Below are 25,787 nucleotides of genomic sequence, written 5' to 3' on the forward strand. Positions count from 1 at the left end.
ACAGATGTAAACAGCTGTTTGTGATCCGCAATCCCACTCCCTTCTATTACTTCCCTTCCACCTCCCGTCTGTGCACTCATACATAAATACCGACTTGTCAAGTGGGACATCTTGTGTCGGCCTAAGGACCAAGGAGGACTTGGAATCATAAATCTGCAATTGCAGAATAAGTGTTTATTGGCTAAGTGGCTTGTAAACCTGCTGAATACCGATGGCATGTGGCAAAAGCTGCTAACTAATAAATATCTACATTCCAAGTCACTAACCCAGGTAAAGGCAATATCCTATGACTCTCATTTTTGGAGAGGCTTCATGAAGATTAAAGATGAGGTGTTCGGCCTTGACGTTTTTTGGTAAAGGATGGGTCCAAGACCAGATTCTGGGAAGATACATGGATAGGAGACAGACCTTTCAAAGTTAAATATCCATCAATCTACAATATAGTGAGGGATCCACACGCAACAGTGCTAAAGTTATGGCCACGTCGCCTCTCCAGGTATCCTTCAAGAGAGCGTTGGTGGATAATAAACTGCTTGAATGGCAAAACCTTGTAGCGCAAATCGTCCATGTCAACTTGGTGGACGAGCCTGATAATTTCAACTGGAATATGACCACATCCAGGTCATATACAGTTTGCTCTCTCTATCTACATCTGATAGATAGAAACCCACCATTTCGACATAAGAGTATTTGGAAACTAAATATTCCTCTCAAAATTAAAATCTTCCTTTGATATCTGCAAAAGGGAGTGGTTTTAACAAAAGATAATCTCGCTAAGAAAAACTGGACGGGTAGCCAAAAATGTTGTGGCTGTAATATTAATGAGTCTATAGATCATCTTTTCTTAGATTGCCCGTACGCGAGAATGGTTTGGAGGATAATTTCTTACGCTACAGGTTTGACTCCACCTAATTCGATTAGGCATATGTTTGGCTCATGGTTTTCTAATCAATCTTTTATGGTTTTCTAATCAATCTAAAAAGATTAGGAATTTGATTTGGGTGGGAGTGGCTGCTGTTTGCTAGGCAATCTGGAGATGCCGGAATGATATAATTTTTCACAAAGTCAAATACCATTCAATTTTGCAGGTTATTTTTAGGAGGACGTACTGGTTTCGTTTCTGGGCGCAGCTGCAGCGTGAGGAGCAAACTAAGACAGCACTTTTCTTGATGAGCAGAAACATAGAGACTATCGCTTTGGAGTTCATCAAGGGAGGATGGAACACTTTTTTATTGTTTGTTGTAATTTTATCTTTGAGAACGGCTTCGCTCTCCTCTATTTTTTCCATTTATGCGAACCCTGTAATAATTGGCTGTGTACGCCCATGAGCGTAGAGGCCAGATGCTTTTCATCCATTATCTAAAAAAAATCTGTGCACTCATATATGTTGGAACAGATTAAAAGAACATCGACTTGGCTGCAACAAAAACAAAATCTACATATATGAGATGAAGCAGATAGGTATGTGAAACCATGATATTACCTTTTTATCCATGAGATAGATAGATTCTAGCTGTCCGTACTACCATCAAATCTTGTCTAATTCTACTACAATGTGATGCCAGAGAAAGCATACCATTTTGATTTCTGCAACCTACCGTTTATTATAGTGATAACATAGTATTCAAGCACAATTTGTCCAGTTCTAGTACAATGTGATGCCAGAGAATGATACATCGATGTGAGCTCAATTTCTCTATTTTGTTGCTTCTTATATAATCACAGCTAGCACCAGCCCAGTTTAATTTACAGAACACGGGCATGTACAGAATACACTGCTTCTTCTAGCTTGAGTTTTGCGTCCACGCTCTGGGTTGGTCTTGTAGCTTTGAGCCTGTGATGCCGTGCTTTGTAGCTGCAGCTCACGCGTAAGGGGGCTCCACAGTCCACACTGTCCACGGTGGAGGGAGGCCCAGCTTGGCAAGCAGGCCAGGATTCACCACCGAGCGGTGTCCGAACATGCCACAACAGGTCGGCAGTCGCGTGAGCGGTGGGCGACATTGAGAATACTCTCTAGGTGGCTAGGTGCTCGGCCACGGGGCGACAGTGTCACGGCCCACGGGCCGATTGGGCCGCGCAGTTACTGTAACGCACGGCTACTATAGCACGCGGCACAGTATTTCTTTAGTCCCAGACTGAAAACGGAAAGGGAGTTGGACTGACTTAAATAGCCGGTCTCTGGGAAGCTAATAACTCCGGTTCGAACCTTTTGCGCGAAGCGAGGACGAAAGCGCAAGAGAGTTATTTAGCAGGTGTGGTCTACTCAACGTGTAGAGTAGATCTTAGCCATTATCCTGGGCCGGGTCGTTATAAGGGTATCAGAGTCATACTCTCGCGGTTCACGCCACGTACGGGCAGAAGTGCGCGTACATGAGCATGAGCATGTCGGCGCGTGGAAACACAGATGCCAACAGCATATGGACGGACACACATGGGCTGCTGGCAGTGAACTCACGGGCGTGGCACATGGAATCGTTAGCACTAGACGTATGGGACGTGGCCCAAGAGAGGGGATCCTGCTCCCTTGTCCTGTATGGGTAAATTGGCTCGACGAGGACGTCGAACCCTAACGGGGGGAGATTGTCACGGCCACGGGCCGACTGGGCCCCGCAGTTACTGTAGCGCACGGCTACTGTAGCACGCGGCACAGTATTCCTTTAATCCCAGACTGGAAACGGAAAGGGAGTTGGACTGACTTAAACGTGGCCGACTGGGAGCGCACGGCTACTGTAGCACGCGGCACAGTATTCCTTTAATCCCAGACTGGAAACGGAAAGGGAGTTGGACTGACTTAAATAGCCGGTCCCTGGGAAGCTAATAACTCCGGTTCGAACCTTTTGCGCGAAGCGAGGACGAAAGCGCAAGAGAGTTATTTAGCAGGTGTGGTCTACTCAACGTGTAGAGTAGATCTTAGCCGTTATCCTGTGTCGGGTCGTCTTGCCGTGCCAAGAACACCTTTGAACCTGCTATCAATCGAGAACAAGCAAGAACAAGTTGAACAAGCAAATAAACTCACGGATCTGAACCAAATGAAACCTGAATCACAAGTTGGGGTCTTGAATCAAGCAAATCGAGTGGTCTAGTTGACACACGCGTTCACTAAGAAGTAGCAGTAGCTAAACTTGCATCTAAACAAAACCCACCTTCCTCCTGGCGGCTGGAGCCTCTATTTATAGATAGGAGACAGCCAAGAGGCGTGGTGAGGTGGAAACCCTAACACAATATGAGTCCTTAGTGGGCCAAATAAGTTACAAGGCTGTCAGCCCAAGACTAAAGGTTTGAATGTCTTCTGGTCGATACAGAACGTCTCCGGTGGAATTTTGTAGTGGGGTTGGATCCATTTGAAAGTAGATTTCAAGATCTTTTCAATGAGTACTCATATGCCTCAAACAACATTCAGAGTCAAGAAATATTGCCAAATCAATTTGATGTTGCCCGACTGTACGAACTTGAAGTCTAAACTTGGTGTCCGATCTTGTGCTTCCTTGTTGTGCAATCTTGATGTCCAAACAGATTGGTTGACCCATTAGCTTCCTCTCCATCATCACAATAATTTAGTAGCATCCAATTCTGAGATGAAGGTTTATGGACAGCGAGGAACGAGTTTACCTGATAATTTAGCTCTCGTGCACGGACACTTGTTATTGGTCCTTGCTGCGTAGTAGGCATGGTTGTATCGTTGGAAGGGATGTCCTCATCATCCTCTCCTTCTTGCATTTGAGTCGTCCTCGACTCAGGTTTATCTTCCTCGCCCAAATATGGTTTCAATTCTGCAATGTTAAATGTGGTGCTGACCCCAAAATCTGCAGGCAACTCAAGTTTGTATGCATTATCATTGATCTTAGCTACAACTTTAAAAAGGACCATCAGCTCTTGGAAGCAACTTTGACTTCCTCAAATCAGGAAACCGATCCTTACTCAAGTGCAGCCAAACCAAATCACCTGGTTCGAAAGAGACATGCTTCTTTCCTATGCTACCAGCAAGTTTATATTTAGCATTCATGTTTTCTATGTTCTCTTTTGTGGTCTCATGCATTTTTAACATCAGCTCAGCACGTTGTTTAGCATCAAAATTCAATCTCTCAGAAGTTGGTAAAGGCAGTAAATCAATAGGGGCACGAGGCACAAAATCATAAACAATCTCAAAAGGGCTTTTTTTAGTAGTAGAATGTTGTGAACGATTGTAAGCAAACTAAATATGAGGCAAACATTCTTCCCATATTTTTATGTTCTTTTTCAAAATAGTCCTAAGCATGGCAGATAAAGTTCTATTCACGATCTCACTTTGTCCATCAGTTTGGGGATGACAAGTAGTGGGAAATAGCAACTTAGTACCCAATTTAGCCCACAAAATTCTCCAAAAATGACTAAGAAATTTTGCATCACGATCTAAAACAATTGTGTTTGGCACACCATGCAAACGAACAATTTCACGAAAGAACAAATCAGCAACATGAGTAGCATCATCGGTCTTATGACATGGTATGAAATGTGCCATCTTAGAAAATCTATCCACAACCACAAAGATACTATCCCTACCCTTCTTTGTTCTAGGCAGTCCTAAAACAAAGTCTATTGAAATATCCTCCCATGGTGCATTAGGAACATGTAGAGGCATATACAAATCGTGAGGATTAAGGCGTGACTTAGCTTTTTGGCATATTGTGTAGCGAGCAACGAGTCTCTCCACGTCCCTCCGCATCTTGGGCCAAAAAAATGATCAGCAAGGATGTCTTCTGTTTCTTCACACCAAAGTGTCCCATCAGCCCTCCTCGATGCGCTTCCTGCAACAATAACATACACACAGAGCTAGCTGGAATGCATAGCTTGTTAGCTCGAAATACAAACCCGTCATTGAGGATGAATTTGTTCCATGTTTTTCCCTCCTTGCAATTCAGCAACACATCTTTAAAATCACCATCATGGGCATATTGCTCTTTTATTGTTTCGAAGCCAAAAATATTGAAATCAAGTTGTGAAAGTATGGTATAACGTCTAGACAATGCATCAGCAATTACATTTTCCCTCCCTTTCTTGTGTTTGATGACATAAGGGAAAGACTCAATGAATTCAACCAAGCGAGCATGCCTACGGTTCAGTTTTGCTTGACTTTGAATATGTTTCAATGATTCATGATCAAAATGTATAACAAATTCTTTGGGTCATAAATAATGCTGCCATGTTTCCAAAGTCCAAACTAGAGCTAGCAATTCTTTATCATAAGTAGAATAGTTCAAACTAGGCCCACTCAACTTCTCGCTGAAGTATGCTACAGATTTTTCCCTCTTGTAACAAAACACCTCCCAAACTAATTCCACTAACATCACATTCAAGTTCAAAAGTTTTAGTGAAACCAAGAAGTTGGAGCAAAGGGGCATGGGTTAACTTGTCTTTCAATGTGTTGAAAGCACTCTTGTGTGCTGCAGCCCAAGCGAATGTGATGCCCTTCTTGGTGAGTTCGTGCAATGGGACTGCAATGGTGCTGAAATCCTTCACAAAGCGGCGATAGAATCAAGCAAGCCCGAGAAAGCTTCTTACTTGTGTGACCGTTGTGGGAACCAGCCAGCTATGTATTGCTTCAACTTTGGCTTGATCAACTTTAATTCCCTGCGGGGTCACAACATAGCCAAGAAAAGAGACTCAATACAAAAGGTGCACTTATCAAGGTAGAGCATTAAAAACCGCACTCAAATGATCAAGATGTTCCTCAAGTGATCTACTGTATATCAAGATGTCATCAAAATATACCACAACAAATCTGCCAATGAAAGCGCGTAAAACTTCATTCATTAATCTCATAAAAGTCCTGGGTGCATTAGTGAGACCAAAAGGCATGACTAACCACTCATATAGACCGAATTTAGTTATAAATGTTGTTTTCCATTCATCTCTTAGCTTCATGCGAATCTGGTGGTAACCACTACGCAAATCAATTTTTGAGAACATAATTGAGCCACTCAGTTCATCAAGCATATCATCTAGCCTAGGAATTGGATGACGATATCTAATTGTAATGTTATTAATCGCTCGGCAATCTACACACATGCGCCAAGATCCATCTTTCTTAGGAACCAAAAGGACAGGAACAGCGCAGGGGCTCAAAGACTCATGCACATAAACTTTGTCGAGCAATTCTTGCACTTGGCACTGAATCTCTTTAGTTTCTTCGGAGTTGGTTCTGTATGGCGCACGGTTGGGCAAGGAAGCCCCGGGAATAAGGTCAATCTAGTGCTCAATCCCACGGATTGGTGGCAGCCCCGGTGGCACCTCCTTTGGAAAAATGCCCGCATACTCCTACAAAAGGTTAGTGACTGCAGGAGGCAAAGAAGAAGGTATCTCCTCAAGTGAAAACAAAGTTTGTTTACAAATCAAAGCATAGCAAACAGTAGTACTAGCATCAATCTCATCCAAGTCAGATTTGGTTGCAATGAAACATGACCTTTTCAACTTGATCTCATTTTTGTTGTTGTGGGCAGATTTGGTGTTCTTTTGGGCTTTTCAAGTTCATTTGCCACAATCTGATTTTCACTCTTAGCATGCTCCTGATTCTTTACTTCAGTAGCTCTAACAAGTTCATCTTTCAAAATAGCTTCATGAGAGATTGGGTGCAAAACAAGTTTCTTGTTATTATGCATAAAAGAGTATTGATTTGTTTTACCATGATGCAAAGAATCAATGTCAAACTGCCATGGTCTATCTAACAACATAGAGCATGCTTGCATGGGTACAACATCGCAGTCAATAGAATCATGATAAGAACCAATAGCAAAATTAACTCTCACCAATCGTGTTACCTTCACCTTACCGCTATTGTTCAGCCATTGAATGTAGTAAGGTTGCAAATGTGGATGGGTGCACAATGCAAGCTTCTCCACTATTTCAGCACTTGCCAAGTTGTTGCAGCTCCCTCCATCAATGATGACTCGGCAAAAACGCTCCTTGATCACACACTTGGTTTGAAACAAAGTGTGGTGCTCATTTTGTTCAGCCTTCTCCATTTGTGCACTCAACACTCGTTGTACCACGAGGCACTCATAGTGTTCAGCGTGTTCCGTTCCAATATGCTCCTCATTTTTGTTGCGCTCCTCATCTTCCCCTACATTGTTAGCAGCATGCAAGGCATATGTTTCTTCATCTAAATCACTAGCAGAGGAATACTTTTTGAAAGTAGACTTCATCCTGCTTTTAAAGAAAGCAAATATCCAAGTACACGCGGCCATCCACCGTAGGACTAGGGTTCCCAGTTTAGACACGGAAAGAACTCTTGAGGACGCAGCCTCCACTCGAAAAAGAACTAAAACAAAACTACAAGACAGGAAAAGCTACTGAAATTAGAGGAGATCATCCAGTGAAGGCCCCCTCTGTCTTGCGATGTTGCCAAAGGCACGAACCCAGCCCTCCATCACCACCCTGCGTTCATCAAACAGCTTCCGGTCCCTTGCTGGCAGCAAAACCCCCCATCTCTGCATTTTGTGAGCTATAGTGAACAAGATATCACAAGGATGTTTCAGAAATTTATTTTCCATTCTCATTTTATTCCTAGTCAGCCACAACACCCACCAAATAACTGCAAAGGAAAAAAGCTTCAGGTCGTAATGCAAACACCCTAGGGGCAACCACTCCTGTAACAATGCCCCTAAATTGGATGGAGCACTAGCCCACCCAAAAACTTCCCTCAAACACCCCCAGACAAAGCCCGCCAGCACACACTGAAAGAGGATATGATCAACTGTTTCAGGGACACCGCATAACGGACAGTTCACATCTCCTCTCCATTTTTTCCTCTTCAGAGCTACCCCAGTAGGCAATCTGTTGTGCAGAGCTTGCCATACAAAGACTTTCAATTTCAGTGGAAGCTTGTTTTTCCAAAGCTTCTTGCACCTTCTATCCACAACCCCCCCAAAAGAGATAAATCTATACATAGATCTGGTGGTATAGTGACCACTTCTCTCCAGCTTCCACACAACCCTATCACTAGCAGAGGAATACTCACCATCAGGACGCACAACTAGCACACGTGCACTTGGGCAGTCCTTGCGCACATGACTGTAACCTTTGCAGCGGAGGCATTGAATGTCTCTTGTTCGCCCCGAAGATGCAATTGAGGATGAACTCTTGGTTGGTGCAATAGCTATCCCCTTTGTTGTTTCGGGAGGGTATGGTGAGGATTTTGTTGTCGAAGGTCATGGTTTGTTGCTTGATGAAGATGGGGCAGCGGCTCGGTACAGCTGGGCAGTGGGGTTGGATGGCGTCCAAGAGGAAGCACGACCTGCAGAAATGTTAGTTCTCGTGCTAGCTCTCTGTCCCTGTACTTCCCTTTCAGCTTTACAAGCAAGATGAAACAAACGAGTGATTGAATTATATTATTTGTAAGCAAAATATCCTGAATTTCCCAATTTAGCCCACCCATGAACCTAGCCATAGCTGCATCCTCATTTTCTACCAAACCACAACGAAGCATCCCTGTTTGCAGCTCTTGATAGTACTCTTCTACAGATTTGTTTCCCTATCTCAAAAGTTGAAGCTTATGCAAAAGATCACGTGCATGATAGGAGGGAACAAATCTAGCTCGCATAACTCTTTTCATAGCATCCCAAGTTTGTGGAGTGTTGTTTGGATGGCTGCGTACATATTCACTAGCCCTAACACGTTTGTTTTTAGGAAAATCATGACAAGCAAATTTTTGATTAACAGCTAGCTCCCAAGTAAGATATGCAATGGGGTCATATTTTCCATCAAAAGAGGGCATGCTAAATTTAATCTTCCCCAAAGAATCATCATTGTCATGTACCTCACGTCGTGGTTGACGAGCACGTTCACCATGCCGATGGTGGCACTGCTGCTGGTTGTGCTGGCCATTTACCTCCCCATCAAGCTCCGTGTCAGCTGAATATTCTTCCTCATCTTACCCAGCAATGCTGCCCTCGGTGTTGTTGTTGTTGTGTCGTCCCATACCATCACGACCCTCCTGCTCCATCCTATCCAAACGCTCCAAAATACCTACAAGAGAGGTGTTAAGAGCCCCAAGCGTGCTCTCCATTGAGGTCAGCTTGGCGTTGGTGTCGATCTGCGTGGACTCCAATTGGCCAAGGCGTTCATTGGTGACTCGAACATCCTCAACAAGGTGTTGAATGATGCCCCTTGTTCGAGGTGAATGAGCGTGTCTATCATCCTCATTTCCTACCATGGTTAGCTTGCAGCAAAATAGAAAAAAAATGTCCTATCTACTAGCGGAGCTAGGTGGCAGCAAACTCCATTCTCTCAATCTTGTGCCATCAAGTTCTTACATGTTCTTACCACGCTAGGAAGTTGGTGTTGGCAGCTGACAAGAACAGCACAAAACGTTACACAAGCACAACCCTGAGTCGTAGTAGATAATTTGTGGAGTAAGTCAAGGAAAGTCAAAGAATAGCTAGAACCACGTTAGTCAAAGCGATTTGAGTAAGTGTTCACAATGGTAACGTGCTGGTCCTAGGGGTAAATCAAGCTAGAGACGTGAGCCTGAACACAAGCGTTGTCATATACACCAAACAACAATGAAATTCAAAGAAACAACAACTTTTACCCCCTTCTCTTTTGTTTTCTTTCCTTCTTTCTTTCTTTCCTTTTTTTCCAGGGCCTAAAGCTCCTTTTTTTCTGTATCACAACAACCCAAACAAAGGGATTACTTCACATAGCTCCTTCGAAATTAGATCAACATCTCGAGTTTTAGACAGCAGATCGCAAATCTCCTGTGCGATTGCGAACTGCTCAAAATGAATTTGGAAGCAAGGTTAGATCCGTTGGAAAGAACACAAGATAAGCTTTCCATATTGTATTTAAGCACTTGAATCGGATATGTAACACAAGATATAGGACTTTTTTCTTCCAGTGCTCAGATCTGGGAAGATGGATTCGTGGTGGCAGAAATGACAGCGGAAATATGAATGCATTTGGTGGATTTCGTGGTGACTAAAACATGACCAGAACTCAAAACTCTAAAGATTGAACCACTAAGAACCAACACATGACACCATGATGCAACCACAAACTCAACAAACCAAGAACTAGGTAGAACAGCAAGGCTCAAACTAGTTTTGGGATTTTAGATCTAGCCTATTTTTTGGGTATGTGTGGACTGTAGGTAAAGTAAAGAATGGGTAGATACTCTCACCGATAAACATTGCTCTGATTACCACATGATATGGCAGGGGCTTATCCCGATCTTTCGATGAGAGGAGGGGTAACTTCGATTTGAGGGTGGAATCGATGTTGGCTGTCCGACTACAACAACCACAGGATGCTGCGCCTTAGCAATAGGTACACCGATACTGACATTGGCTATTCTTATCGTGCCAAGAACACCCTTGAACCTGCTAGCAATCGAGAACAAGCAAGAACAAGATGAACAAGCAAAATAAACTCACAGATCTGAACCAAATGAAACCTGAATCACGAGTTGGGGTCTTGAATCAAGCAAATCGGGTGGTCTAGTCGACACACGCGTTCACTAGGAAGTAGCAGTAGCTAAACTTGCATCTAAACAAAACCCACCTTCCTCCTGGCGGCTGGAGCCTCTATTTATAGATAGGAGACAACCAAGAGGCATGGTGAGGTGGAAACCCTAACATAATATGGGTCCTTAGTGGGCCAAACAAGTTACAAGGTTGTCAGCCCAAGACTAAAGGTCTGAACGTCTTCTGGTCGATACAGAACGTCTCCAGTGGAATTTTGTAGTGGGGTTGGATCCATTTGAAAGTAGACTTCAAGATCTTTCCAATGAGTACTCATATGCCTCAAACAACATCCGGAGTCAAGAAATATTGCCAAATCAATTTGATGTTGCCTGGCTGTACGAACTTGAAGTCTGAACTTGGTGTCCGATCTTGTGCTTCCTTGTTGTGCAATCTTGATGTCCAAACTGATTGGTTGACCCATTAGCTTCCTCTCTATCATTCCTAATAACAATAAAATCATCACAATGATTTATTAGCATCCAATTATGAGATGAAGGTTTATGGACAGCGAGGAACGAGTTAACCTGATAATTTAGCTCTTGTGCACAGGCTCTTGTCATTGGTCCTTGCTGCGTAGTAGGTATGATTGTATCGTTGGAAGGGATGTCCTCATCAACGCCCTTCCCGACCGATCATCCTTGCTTGGCTCCAGAATCAACAAATAAATTTAATGGATTCTGGAATTATTAGAGTATGCAACTTCGTACGATTTCTTAAATTAGTTTATATTATATTAGATTGAATTGCTATATTATTACTAAATAAATTTAAGTTTTGTGGTTTGATGCAACCCAATTATTTTTAGATGCTTTTTCTTTAAACACGCCTGTGGCATGTGAATCACCACTATATTTATTAACAGAAAATAATTTAGATCAAATAAACCCAGAGGACTATGGACCGGATGGTATAGAAGACGATGTAGCACGTGTATTTCATCACTGGGTTAGCTGCTAATCCGTTTGAACTAATTAACAGTAATAACTTTTGCTTCATAAATAATTAATTCTTTTTAGTATGAATATATTGGAGATCCAGAAATTGGCTCCAAACCTTCAGATCAATATGATGCATTGTACAAGAATCTCACTGGCACGCTGGACATGAATACATGCAGTGCGTGGTGTGAGCCACACGTATATATGGGCCATATTTGCTGGAGTGCTGTTGTGTTCATAGGCCGATGAATTAACAGCCTATTTTTTTTTTTCTTTTTCTTTACTTGCATTTTATAATTTTTTTCTTAGTGGAGTTCAGTGATAATGTTTGGATTCTAAAGGAGTACTTGTATGACTATACGATGGGCAGCTCGAGTCATTATGAGATACACTCTGCAGATTCTTACAAGTCGCTCAATTAGACTGTATTTATATTGCATTGCTATGATATACTAATAAATAAATTAAATGTTAGTAGTCCTGATGCAATCCAATTATTTTTAAATAATTATTCTTTTAAACATGTAGCAGATGTGCATCTCAACTAGTAGAGAAAAAAAAAGCAATCCGAGACTCGTCACTGGTGGCCATCTTCACGTGGAGTGCGGTGCGGCTCACACCACAGCACAAGCAGCTGACAAATATTCCTTACGCCTCGAGCCCCGCCGCGAACCGCAAAACGACTAAACCGCCTTTATCACCCACCCCACCTGTCTCATAACGCCGTGGCCCCACGCCAATAACGTCGCGCTGCGGCTGGGTGCAGCAGCGTGCCGCGGGGACGTCTATTCATCGCGCGCGCGAGTAGGATCGCGCGCGTCGCACACGTACGGCGGCGAGCTCCGGCGGCCGGACTTTGGCGGAGGCAGCGGCGGCGAAGGAGGCGGAGGAAGGCTGCGGCGGCGGAGGAGGCGGAGGAAGACTCGTGCAGGAAGGCGGATGCAGCGGCGAAGGAGGAGGCGGACGCGGAGACGGTGGAGGCAGCGGTAGAAGGGGTGGAGGAAGGCGGAGGCGGCAGTAGGAGACGGAGGAAGGCGAGGCAGCGGCTGAAAAAGAGCGACGGCGGGGACCTGCGAATTATGGATGGGGGAGGGGAAGAATTCGGGTACCGCTCCGCCAGCTGTGGACCCCCTCTGACCCCCTCCGCTGCGGGCCCCGAGCGTTGGCCCCACCGCCACGTGACCTATTAAATGCTCATCCATACAACTGTTTCTCCCTCCTCTCTCTCTCCTCTTCCTCTTCCTCTTCTGCCCTTCCTTTCCTCCCGTGCTTGCTGATTGATTGATTGATTCCTCCTCGCCTTCACTCCACTCCACCCCTCGCTCGCTCCCCCGCCCCGGCGGGGAGGGCAGCGGAAACCCTAGCGGCGGCCCGGTAGGCGGGCTACATGCTTCGAGGAGGTTCCTCGAGGAGGAGGGTAGGGTAGAGGAGTTTTGCCGGTGCCAGCCATGGGCTGCGTCTTCGGCCGCGCGGCCGCGTCGTCCCCCGCGGCGCCGACGAGGAAGAGGGGCAAGGAGAGGGCGTCCCCGCAGCCCACGGCGGCGGCCGAGGCCGGGTCGCCCTCCACGGCCGCCGACGGGGGCGGGAGACCGCGGCGGCGGCTCGGGGGCCGCAGGGCGGCGGGGCCAAGGCAGGGGTGCGTCCCCGCGGCCGCCGCGGCGGAGCAGCTCGCCGCGGGCTGGCCGCCATGGCTCGTCGTCGTCGCGGGGGAGGCCCTCCGCGGGTGGGCCCCGCGCCGCGCCGACACCTTCGAGAAGCTCAATAAGGTGAGTATCCTCCTAGGCCGCGTGTGCCCCCCCCCCCCCCCCCCCTGAAAATCTGCGAAATTCGACGTCCTGCTATCATAGTACTGTCTCGCCATTCATCTGGTTGACTTTGTCCGGCGATTCACTTTAGATTGGATCGGGCACGTACAGCAACGTGTACCGCGCGAGGGACACCGTCTCCGGCCGCATCGTGGCTCTTAAGAAGGTTCGGTTCGACAACCTCGAGCCGGAGAGCGTCAAGTTCATGGCCAGGGAGATACTGATCCTGAGGAGGCTCGATCACCCCAATGTGATCAAATTGGAGGGCTTGGTCACTTCCAGGATGTCATGTAGCCTGTACCTTGTCTTCGAGTACATGGAGCATGACCTTGCTGGGCTCGCAGCAAGCCCTGATATCAAATTCACGTTGCCTCAGGTGTGTGAGACTTCATTCCTGTTTTATTAGGTGGTGGGGGGGGGGGGGGGGGGGGTTACTTGGTGGAATTATGTGGACTTGATGTCATCGGCGTGCGATCTCGCAGATAAAATGTTACATGCAGCAGCTGTTATCAGGGCTTGAGCATTGTCATGACAACAATGTATTGCACCGGGATATCAAGGGGTCAAACTTGCTGTTGGATAATAATGGGATTCTTAAGATTGCGGATTTTGGGCTGGCAACATTCTTTGACCCGCGGCACAAGCAGCCAATGACAAGCCGGGTGGTCACGCTATGGTATCGGCCGCCAGAATTGTTACTTGGCGCAACTGATTATGGTGTAGACATTGATTTGTGGAGTGCTGGGTGCATTCTGGCAGAGCTCTTAAATGGGAAGCCCATAATGCCTGGACGCACTGAGGTGAGTCTTCAACATGGGGTCACTTTTTAATCTGTCATGTACTATGTTACTTTTTGTAGTAATCCTTGGGAGTTGGGACCATACTGTTAATACCTAAACTCTGGTTAAATCATGTCTTCCCACTGTTCCCATTATAAAGAAATAAAAAATTGTGTGATGGTGCCTGAAATTTTTGACTTTTTACATGACTACATGAGATTTTCCTATGAGTACAGCGGTTTGCCTACGGCGTCTAACCTTTTCAATTTTTAATGTTTTGGCAAATGGTTGTTTGTGAACATATCATTGTCATGAAGATATAAATTATCTTCTGACCTTGATGTGTCTGACTTGTGCTTCTCTAAGGGATAGTATGAACTCTCACCAGTAGGCTCTTGAGTCTTGCCAACATGACTTCAATGGGAACTTCTGTTGAAAAACATGCATCTATCTTTTCTATAATAATAATAATAATAATAAGCAGCCTAGGCAGTTATGTTCATTATTGGAAATCTCCTGGCAATGGTGTTTCTAAGAAAGCCTGGTATTTAGCAATCAATTGTCATCTATGCCTTATATTCTGTTAGGGCAGTTCTTATAAACCACTCTCCATCAGTACATTGTATATCAGTTGCATAAAAAATTGTAGACATATAAAACAGTCAACTCCATGTAAAATATAAAATCTTTATCTGCCAGAAATGAGAAATCATGTAAAAATAAGTGGAAAAGTTGTCATTAATAAGCTAAACAAGATAGAAATATATGAACAAGTAACAGGGGTAGAAAATGCTGAATTTAATATTTTGAAATTGCTTAGGAGAGTAGTATGTGTATGGATTGGATGTGATATGCTTTATGCTTTCATGATGGTAGCTGAGTCGCCAATCGCCATGCACATTTACTTCGGTTATTCATACACCGATTTAGCTGTAACTTTAGCAAGAGTGATTAGTCTTCAAAAATGATATTTCTTGAATTATCTGTTGTGCCAACTACAATATATTCTTGTTTAGTGCCACACCTTTTGTCTGCTCAATCGTAACTAGATTCCATGCTTCTTGGATGAACAAACAGTATATTCATTTTTTTATGTTTATCTTTGCCATGTTCGATTACATGAATGCAACTACTTGTTTTCTACTGTTAAAACTGGGATGTCGACTATTTACCAGGTGGAGCAGTTGCACAAGATTTTTAAGCTATGTGGCTCCCCTTCAGAGGAGTATTGGAAGAAGTCTAAACTACCACATGCAACGATATTCAAACCCCAGCAGCCCTATAAATGTTGCATCAGGGAGACATTTAAAGATTTTCCTGCATCGGCTCTGCCATTGGTTGAAACTTTGCTTGCAATTGATCCAGCTGAGCGTCAAACTGCGACAGCTGCATTGCACAGTGATGTATGCTCGAATCCTTTCTCTTCTGTTTAGTTGACAAGAAAATCAGAAATTTTCATATGAAGCAAAGTATTGCACTGCAGATTAAATAATTTAGGTCTAGAAAAAACATTTGCTTGAAATGGTGCTAGCTGAGGGAAGTTTATATGGTATTATACAATGTTCAAAATTTAGTTATATATTGCATTTGCATAGGTTGAGTCGTAGGCTCTTAGCAAATCATGACATGATTCTATTTTGCATGCATATCTATTATTGCAATAGTTTGTGCCTTGTATTGTTGTACAATTTTAATCATATTTGTCTCCTAATGGGCTTAGTATGTCCATATTATTAGCAGTATGGGCGTATGGCAAAAAAGCTTCCAGAGCAGACTCCACTACATGAGCTCGGTTTAACAAAATATAGTATTCACCATGTACCCAACTTCCTTTGAACCAACAATGATAATCAATGACTGCCTATTTCCTATACATTGGCAGCCTGCCTGCCCAGTGCTAGATTATTTTTTTTTTCTCGAAGTATGCAGGCCCAGTGCTAGATTAAATTGGCCTCTCTCTATGTTTGCGTGGTTTAGGATTAGTAACCCAATGATACTACCTTATCTGAAGGAGAAGTTTCTTGCATCTTTTCTTTTCTTTTTTTTTTGGTTGAGATCGTGTGGTGAACTGGTGAAGAGGGCTGTCTTTTCCTGTACCCTTGTACGTCTGCGCTGCTTATAATAAATATAACTCCATGTTCAGTACCAGAGTTACTGCATGTTCTACATAATAAATGTGCCCCCTCTGTTTCGCAGTACTTGTTGTTTTAGCTTCTTCAACTATTTCAAACTAAAAGTTGTTCTACAACTCCAAGGCAACTTTGACCTATGTTTTCCAGTCCTGCCCGTATTTAATAAATGCACACTTTAGAGTAAGTTTGTACTTTTGAAATCATATAACTGCACACTTTAGAGAGGATTAACTAAGGGTAGGATTGTCCTTTCATTCCCTCCTTAATTCTTGTGACCATGGCTAAAGCAACAGGTATTGTGAAACGGAGGGAATGTAATTTTGCATCTAGCAAGACTATTCTGGTTGCTAGGGTGTACTCATTTTTTTTTCTTTTAACTTTGGGCTTTGTAGTTTTTTTCAACCGAGCCTTATGCTTGTGATCCTTCAAGCCTGCCAACTTATCCTCCAAGCAAGGAGATGGATGCCAAGTTGAGAGATGAGGAAGCTAGAAGGTGTGTTCATATTTATCCTTTTCCCTTTTTGGTGGACATACATGCATCGACATTTTTGAAAGCTTGTACAGAAGAGTTAGTAACCAGCAGTCCCTACTTACAAAATTTTACCTAACCCACTTAATGGGTTATATGAACCATCGTATGTCCAGGGGCTATTAAGAGTTTTAGTCATGAAATTATTCATGTTGATTCTGAACACATTGTGGATTCACGTCATTCCTCATTTATACCGCAATTATTTGTAATTCATTTGTTTAAAGTGGAGGAAGGGAAGCATCTAGACCGTGGAACTTGACGTGCTTCTCTGCAAATTGTCATGCAACCCCGTTCTGCTATTCTCTGTGTGGGTTTAGTGTTCAGGTTTCACCTTTTACTGCTAGGAGATGAATTAGCTGGAGGGAAAAGACTGAGACCACCAACTTGAAAACTTTTATTGGCTAAACACTTTTGTAAACTTGAATGACATATACCCACATGCAGTCATGCTCCAGATGCTACTGATTATCCCCCTCTTTTCAATCAAGATTCAAGAGTTGCTACACCAGGAAGCAGTAATAGATAGTCATCTTTGTAATTAGTTTATGCTGCATCACTCATGATGTTGTATGTTTCTGTGTTGTGTTATTTTCCTTCAGGCTACGAGCTGCTGCAAAGGCTAAAGGAGAAGCAAAAAGGACGCGACCACGTGATCGATCTCATAGGGCTAGACCAGCACCAGAAGCTAATGCAGAGATTCAAGCAAACTTAGACGTAAGTTAAAGCTGTTTATGACTGCAGACTACTTGTTTTGCATGCTGTGATTTTCACCATTGAAAAATATGGGAACTGTTAAGCTGATTGTCATTAAATACAGTTTTGGCAAAGCCTGCACAGGAAAATGAGTGTTCATGCCTCCCCTCCCCCCCCCCCCCCCAAAAAAAAAAAAACTTTCTCTCTTAGGGAATAAAAATAGATTAGACACATGACTTGACAGGCCAAAGAGTAGTAAAAAGTTGAAATCAACATAAAAATTTGATCAACACTAGTGCTAAATAATTTTTTTCACAAAATTAATGGCCACTGTGTTTTAATTTGTACCAACCCCTTCCAAGCATACCTCTCCTTGCTTATGTACTCTTTGTACATTTCTTATTGCTACGAGATAAGGTGAATCTATGCTAACCCGGGTTTGAGACTTGCATCCTCTTAATATGAAAGTGAGGGGCGGTCTGCCCATCCCATCAAGGGGTTTTTTTTTTGACAAGGAGAATCTATCATTTTTGCTGCCAAACACAAATGAATTAAGTTGTTGCAGTTGAATTAACATGTAACAAAACCATAATTGATGTGCCGTAAGTAAACTCAAGCAATTTTTTGCTTTCAAATGTTATTGCATAATATGGTGTCCAATATGGAGCTTAATAAATTTCTTAATAAAAGCAGAGGCGACGGATGATAACCCATGCCAATGCAAAGAGCAAAAGTGAGAAGTTCCCTCCGCCACATCAGGATGGAGCAATGGGTAATCCGCTGGGATCCTGTCGTCGTATGGAGCCTATGTTCGAGCACCAGGACGCTTCCTTCAGTACAGTAGTCCCCATTGAGAAGGGGACCTCACAAACATGGTCGGGACCCTTGTTTGATCCATCGGCTCTTGGGCAATCGAGACGGAAGAAGCAGACAACCCTAGATGCTAAGGCTGCAGCTTACTCAAAGCAGCTCCAAAAAGAAAAGGCAGGGATACGAGCCAGATAATAATTAATAAAGTATATTTTTGGTGAGTTTGTGGGGAAGAGGTTCTTCATGATAGCATATAGATGAATGTTCTTCCTTGCTTTGTTCCTTTGGCGGTTGGAAAGCAGGTAACAGTGCTTTTCAGTTTCCACTTTAGGGAGAATTCTTCCAGATTGTGTATATGTTATGTGTTAGTGTTTCCTGTTCTTTTTAGATGCTTCTGAATGAGATGTGCTGTCACTAAGACAGGACTAGCCTTGGGTTTTACCACCCTTGTATTTATGCTGTTTATGACAATTCAGTTGCTCATGTGTATATATGTAGTAATTCTTTCGCCCCTTTACATATGTAAAGGGATAGTGATTGCATTTACTGGAATTGTTAGCTTGGTATTTTGATGGCTGAGTTGTCAATGCCTGCAGGAAAGTCTTTGTAACTTTGACGGCATATTATGTGTATAGGCATAGTGCAACGAGATAGCGCGGGAGAAAGATCGTTGTTTCGTGAAACAGTTACCTTGTAGAAGTTTTGGACTAAGAGACAATGGCCTGCTTCATGGCGGAGAGAACTCTGCCTCGTGCCTCCACTCCCCGGCAGCATCTCACGAGGCTCAAATTTAGTCCTTGGTCCTCAAGGATGCGATCTCATCTAGCCAAAAAAAAAAAGGCACCAAAGAAATTCCTCCAAAGTAGAATGCAAAAGATAAGTTTGGAGAATTTCTTCGGAGCTACCGGCGCCGCATGCCCAATGTCTCAGATCCCCATTCCCCTCCGCCGCCCAAGTAGAATAATCTGGCTAACTATTTAGTACTCACAATCGTGCTTGCTTGCTTAGCAGGTTCCCACAAAGCAAAATTTGATTTGAACTTAAAAACTGAAAAATACATGGAAAATAGGGAAGGAAAACAGAGAGATCAGAACGTCAGAAGGCAAGGAGATTGCTTGTCCTTGTGGCGGGTTCTCATGGCGACGCCGGCAGCAGGAAATGCCGCATCTTAGCGGCCCTGCGGCCGGGTACTAGCCACTAGGATCGTCTTGGCTGCCTGGCATATTCATACTATCTATTCTCACCTTTGAGTGGGAGTTCCGGTGTTTTGTTTCGATCGATAAGACCAGGGGTTAAATCGAATGTTACCTAATAGATCGATAAAATCAGGGGTTAAATCGAATGTTACCTAATAGACCATTGAATTACACCATTTTAAGTGCATATTGAACACTATTCATTTAACGAAGGTAGTACTCATAGCTGGTGAGCTAGATTCCCGTCATGTTGAATTCAATACAGAACTGAGCATGTAATTGTCAGACCACCGATAATTACATGTTGCGGCTCTTTTGCATCGGGTTTACAAAAGAGCAGAACAAACCAAGTCAAGCGTACTTGCTATGCACGGACCTCTCAGATCAGTCATTGCATGTCTTCATCCGTTGGCTGCCGGCGACGCATCCAGCACTGTGGTTTTTGAACTTCTGATAGCAAACTGTCGCCGCAAAGCCCGCAAAAACGTGGCGGACGCGTGAGGTCGCCGTTTGAGCCCGCATGTACGTTAGCAACAGGTGCGGACAGGGGCGAAGCTAGAGCCGAATCGAGGGGGTGCCCTGTCCATGGTTCTGCTGCTAGCTCTCTAATTTATAAGGTAAAAATTTGATGATTAACATTGAGTTTTCGTTTCGGCGTGGGTGCCCGAGCACCCCCTAGCTCCGCCCCTGGGTGCGGACGTGGGACGGGCAGCTGCAAACCTGCCCTGGGGCATCCATGCAACTTATTATATCTTTTTCTATACAAACCATTCATTTGCCATGTATTTGAAAATATATTTTTTCCGTGCACACCATCATTGTATGATTTATTATGCATTTCATAATATTTTTTCTATGCTCCTTATAATGTGCTCTAGCATGTATTTCATTAAGAGAGAAATGGAGATTTACAAAAAAAAATTTACAACCTTACATTGAGACCGGTTTGCGACCTAGTAACCTGCTAAGGAAAGGTTGAAACTGAGAAGCCGGTAGCTGCCCAAAGGCCACCCTCGTCCACAATTGTGTCGGCAAGGACCCAATAGGGATGCAAGCGGGACGGGTTCTGCCGCAAGGCCGCGCCATTTCCCCGCATAGCACCCCAAATCAGCCGGAATATCAGGAGTGGATCATTGCAGTCAGCCTACGAGGCCCAACGGCGCCACAAGCCTGCAAAAACGCATTGGGGCATAGTAGCATCGCGCGGGAAGAGGGGTTGGCGCGCCATCTCAGCCATCGGAGATCCACTCCACTTGCGCTGCTGCCTCCTTCCTAGCTACGCGGCCCCCTCCCTCCACCGCTATGCTCTCTTGCGTCCCTCACCGGCGGGTCCCCTCCTCCTTCCTCGCCAACGCACCCCCTCCTCTCCTCCCTCACCGGTGCGCCCTCTGCAGCCGCGCCACTCCGCCGCGCCCCGTGCTGCCCCTTCGCCGCGTCCTGCACTGCCTCCGTCTCCGTAAGCCTCTGCCGCCGCAAGAACTCACCGGAACGTCCATTCCAGCGGCGACCCACTGGAGCGTCTACTCTTGTGGCGACCCACCGCCGCCGCAAGAACTCGTCGCCCCGCCCCAAGTTTCATCAAGAAGCCATGTGTCTTTGTCCGCTTGTGTGCCGTCACAGAGAATGGTTCCAGGCCTCGTTGCTGCTTCCCCTAGACCTACTACTACTACTTTCGTTGCAGCATCCATCCCTTCCCAGGTCCCTCAACCCCATCATCAAAATCCAGAGAACAGGGAAGATACGAAAGGTATTAATGCCCCTCCCTGATAATTTCTAAAACAAGCTTGGTACAATCTGCCTAAAATATAATTAAGTGTATTAATGCTCCATTTGCTTTGGTTATATGTGCAGGTCAACATGGAGACACAGGAGAAGGTGACAAGACCAACGCCATTAGCATCACCATGGTATCAATGTCTGTAAAATCAACAGGAGTGAGAATCCTATTGTCCCCAAGGAATTGTTCCCCTTCCCCATGTGTGATGCTTCCAAGTAAGTGACTATATAACTTTTAGATTGAAGAGCATCATGCTATCTTTTTATGCATTCAATTACTACTTTTGCATAGTAGATTCTATCCTAAACTATCAATCATGTCCATAATTAGAAAAATATCGTAAAAGACGCAAGCTTACATCAGAAATATGGAAAGATTTTGAGGCTATATATTATGGTGAATCTGTAGCCGAAGCTCAGTTTGGACATTGTCACAAAATAATGGAAGTAGCACATGATGTTGGTACAAAGCACTTAGGCATTTGCGTACTTATGAGGGAAAAGCAAGGATGGATCAAAATGCTCAATCAAATGAACTCCAATGATCTGTCCTCACTCAGTGCATCATTAAAAGACTGGAAATTTGATCAGGAAAATCTCAAAAAAAATTTAGTTTATTTAATTGTTGTCCATGCACTACCTTTTAGCCTTGTTGAGTATCCAAGGTTCAGGAGTTTTGTGAACAGTCTTAATCCATGGTTCACACATATTTCAAGAACCACAATCAAGTTAGATTGCATGGGTACTTATGAGCAAAGGAAGGCAGAATTACTCAAGGTGTTGAAAAATTCAACTTCTAGAGTTTCACTCACTTCAGATTTATGGACGTCCAAGCACTACTAGAAAACAGGCCAAAGGTCCCGGCCAAAGGTACCAGCTGCTATTGCAGCCGGTACTAATGCCACGCATTAGTACCGGTTGCAATAGCAGCTGGTACCTTTGGCCAGCGGCGATCAAAGGTAAGGTGTTTGGTACCGGGTTAAAGCATCACCCGGTACCAAAACTTCAATATAGGAACCGGTTAGTGCCACCAATCGGTACCAAAAGCACAAGGAGGAATAGGTACCGGTTGGTGGAACCAACCGGTGCCTAAAGGGTGGACAATGGCACTGGATTTTGCCATGGCCCGGTGCCGCCACGTGCCCACAACAAAGGCACCGGTTAGTAACATCAACCGGTGCCTATGCCTAACACCAACCGGTGCCTTTGAGCCACGCCTATAAATACCCCAACCCCTCCCCCCTCCAAGCTGCCGTGAACTCACTGTTCATGGTAGCTGAGTGAGGGGAGGAGAGGTGAATTTTTGTTTTTTTTTCTTCAAAAAAGGTTAGTTATTTTCTCCATAACTTAGCAATTGGTTTTTAGAAGCAGTTATCATTTAATTTATTTGATAAGTGAATAGTATCTATTTATTATAGTTATAAGCATTATCAATTATATTTTTAAATTCAAATTTATTATAGTATGAATGTACTATTTGTACACTACAATGATGTATATAAATGTATTGTGGACCTAGATGAGTCGGCAATGGATGTACATGGCCGATCGGCGTTCAAAGGAGTTCATTGATGGCGTGCATGAATTCATAGAAGCGGCCGAGAAACACAAGTATGGCGGTTTCGTTTGTTGTCCATGCAAATTCTGTAAGAATGAGAAGGATTACTCATCATCAAGAATCATCCATAGTCACTTGTTCAATAGTGGTTTCATGACGAACTACTATGTTTGGACCAAGCATGGCGAAAGAGGAATTGAGCTGGATAATAATGTAGAAGAAGAGGACAGGATTCCTGACTTTGCAGCCAATTATAATTCCTTTTTCAATGACACTGCAATGGGTGAGCCTGAAGAAGATACTGAAGGATACGTTGTAGAAGATGATCTTGGTCAGATGCTGCGCGAAGCTGAGGAAGGTTGCCAAACAGAAAAAAAATCGAGAGATCTGAAGCGTATATTGGAGGACTACAGAACATTGTTGTACCCTGATTGCAAACAAGACCAAAAAAAGTTGGGTACCACATTGGAATTATTGCAATGGAAGGCATCAAATGGTTTGTCTGACAAGGGATTCGAGGAGTTGCTGAAACTTATAAAAAACTTACTCCCTGAGGGTAACACCTTGCCGGAGACAACATACGAGGCAAAAAAAGTTGTTTGTCCTTTAGGATTAGAGGCACATAAGATACATGCTTGTCCTAATGACTGCATCCTATATCGAGGTGAGTATGAAAATTTGGATTCATGCCCTGTATGCAACGCATGCCGGTATAAGATCCCTCGAGATGATCCAGGCGACGTTGAGGGGATGCGTGTCAAGAAGAGGGTGCCTGCCAAGGTGATGTGGTATTTTCTTCTAATACCATGTCTGAAATGTTTGTTCATGAACAAAATGAATGCTAAATTGATGCGATGGCACAAAGAAGAACATAGACAAGACAATATGTTGAGACACCTCGCTGATGGGTCGCAGTGGAGAAAAGTGGACAGAACATTCCCAACATTTGCAAATGAAGCGAGGAATATAAGGTTCGGCTTAAGTACGGATGGCATGAATCCTTTCGGTGAGCAGAGCAGTGGTCATAGTACCTGGCTTGTAACACTCTGTATATACAACCTTCCTTCCTGGTTGTGTATGAAGCGGAAATTCATTATGATGCCGGTGCTTATCCCCGGCCCGAAGCAACCCGGTAACGATATAGATGTGTATCTGAAACCACTGATTGAGGATCTTCTATTGTTGTGGAAAGATGAGGGTGTTCGTATGTGGGATGCGCACGCAGAGGATCATTTTAACCTGCGTGCATTGCTTTTCGTAACCACCAACGATTGGCCAGCACTAAGTAACCTCTCCGGACAATCCAATAAGGGTTATAGGGCATGCACCCATTGTTTAGAAGAAACCGACAGCATGTACCTCAAGCACTGTAGGAAGATCGTGTATATGGGTCATCGTCAATTTCTTCCGATCAAGCACCCATTAAGGAGGAGGCATGCTCACTACGATGGAAAGGCAGATCATCGTACCAAGCCTAGGCACCGTTGTGGGAAAATAGTGTTTGAAATGGTCAAAGATATAAAAGTAGTATTCGGAAAAGGACCCAACAGCAAATCAGTGCAGAGTGATGACGGACGTGCACCTATGTGGAAGAAGAAGAGTATTTTTTGGGAGTTACCTTATTGGGAAGTCTTAGACGTCCGCCACGCAATTGATGTGATGCACCTAACAAAAAATCTTTGTGTGAACCTTCTAGGTTTCCTTGGTGTCTACGGTAAGGCAAATGATACATTGGAAGCGCGGCAAGATCTTCAACATATGAAACAACGGGCCGCCCTACATCCAGAAAAAAGGGATAAATGACGTCATTATCTAGGTCCTGCGTGCTACACTCTTAGTAAGGAAGAGAAGCAAAGTATGTTCGACTGTTTGAACAGTATCAAGGTCCCATCAGGCTACTCTTCGAATATAAAGAGGATACTGAACTTGAAAGAGAAGAAATTCGCACACGTAAAGTCCCATGACTGTCACGTATTGATGACGCAATTGATTCCAATTGCACTTAGAGGTATTCTACCAGCTAATGTTCGAGCAACAATCATAAAGCTATGCGCATTTCTCAACACAATTTCTCAGAAGGCAATCGATCCATCGAGTTTAAGCAGGCTACAAGAGGATGTTGTCCAAAGTTTAGTCAGTCTTGAAATGATATTTCCTCCATCATTCTTCAATATTATGACGCATCTTCTAGTTCACCTGGTCAAAGTGATTGGTATTCTCGGTCCTGTTTTCCTTCATAATATGTTCCCTTTTGAACGATACTTTGCAGTACTAAAGAAATACGTTCATAATCGGGCTCGTCCAGAAGGAAGCATTGCGAAGGGTTACGTCACAGAGGAGGTCATTGAATTTTGTGTTGACTATGTGGAAGAACTCTGCGCAATTGGGATTCCAGTATCACGTCATGAGGGGCGGCTGATTGGAAAGGGCACACTTGGAAGAAAATCAGTAAATGCCATAGATCATGCCACGTTGAGCAAAGCACATCTCACAGTTCTGCAACAATCAGCCTTGGTGGCTCCATACATGGAGGAGCACATGCAAATTGTGCGAAGTATATACCCTTTGAAGTCTGAGACATGGATTACAAAACATCATAACGATACATTCGCCACCTGGTTGCAGAAGGAAGTCATGGCCAACGATCAAATTCATGAGCAGCTAGCTTGGCTGGCCAGGGGTCCGGCAAATTCAATCCTGATGTACCAAGGATATGAAATTAATGGTTACACATTTTATACAAGAGCCCAAGATAACAAGAGCACCAATCAAAATAGTGGTGTCCGTATAGATGCCACCGACTCTAGTGGCCAAACGAACTCATATTTTGGTTACATTGAAGAGATCTGGGAACTCGACTATGGGCCGTTGAAGATACTTCTATTTCGTTGTCAATGGGTTAAACTCACAGGAAAAGGTGTCGATATCGACGAGTATGGAATGACAACGGTAGACCTCAAAGAGCTTGGCTATCGAGACGAACCATTCGTCCTAGCTAAAGATGTCACTCAAGTTTTCTATGTGCAGGACATGTCTAGCAAAACGAGAAAGGACAAGTCTAGAAATAAATCA

The 25,787-nt window shown here is 44.0% G+C and overlaps 1 protein-coding gene across 2 annotated transcripts; it reads left to right on the forward strand.

Moving 5' to 3' along the window:
- The first annotated feature begins 12,653 nt into the window (after nt 1-12,653).
- On the forward strand, nt 12,654-18,743 carry LOC120672635 (probable serine/threonine-protein kinase At1g54610). Of its 2 annotated transcripts, none has more exons than XM_039953144.1 (7): nt 12,654-13,200; nt 13,331-13,615; nt 13,722-14,039; nt 15,194-15,421; nt 16,543-16,643; nt 17,282-17,396; nt 18,066-18,731. In XM_039953144.1, the coding sequence occupies exons 1-7, from the start codon at nt 12,883-12,885 to the stop codon at nt 18,378-18,380; spliced, it is 1,680 nt and encodes a 559-aa protein (XP_039809078.1). In that variant the 5' UTR covers nt 12,654-12,882; the 3' UTR covers nt 18,381-18,731. The 2 variants fall into 2 exon arrangements, with proteins under 2 accessions (XP_039809078.1, XP_039809079.1); XM_039953145.1 differs by having other exon boundaries at nt 12,656-13,200; nt 18,069-18,743.
- Nucleotides 18,744-25,787: the final 7,044 nt, after the last annotated feature.

Source organism: Panicum virgatum, chromosome 5N, assembly GCF_016808335.1.
Source record: "Panicum virgatum strain AP13 chromosome 5N, P.virgatum_v5, whole genome shotgun sequence".
Taxonomy (NCBI): Eukaryota; Viridiplantae; Streptophyta; class Magnoliopsida; order Poales; family Poaceae; genus Panicum; species Panicum virgatum.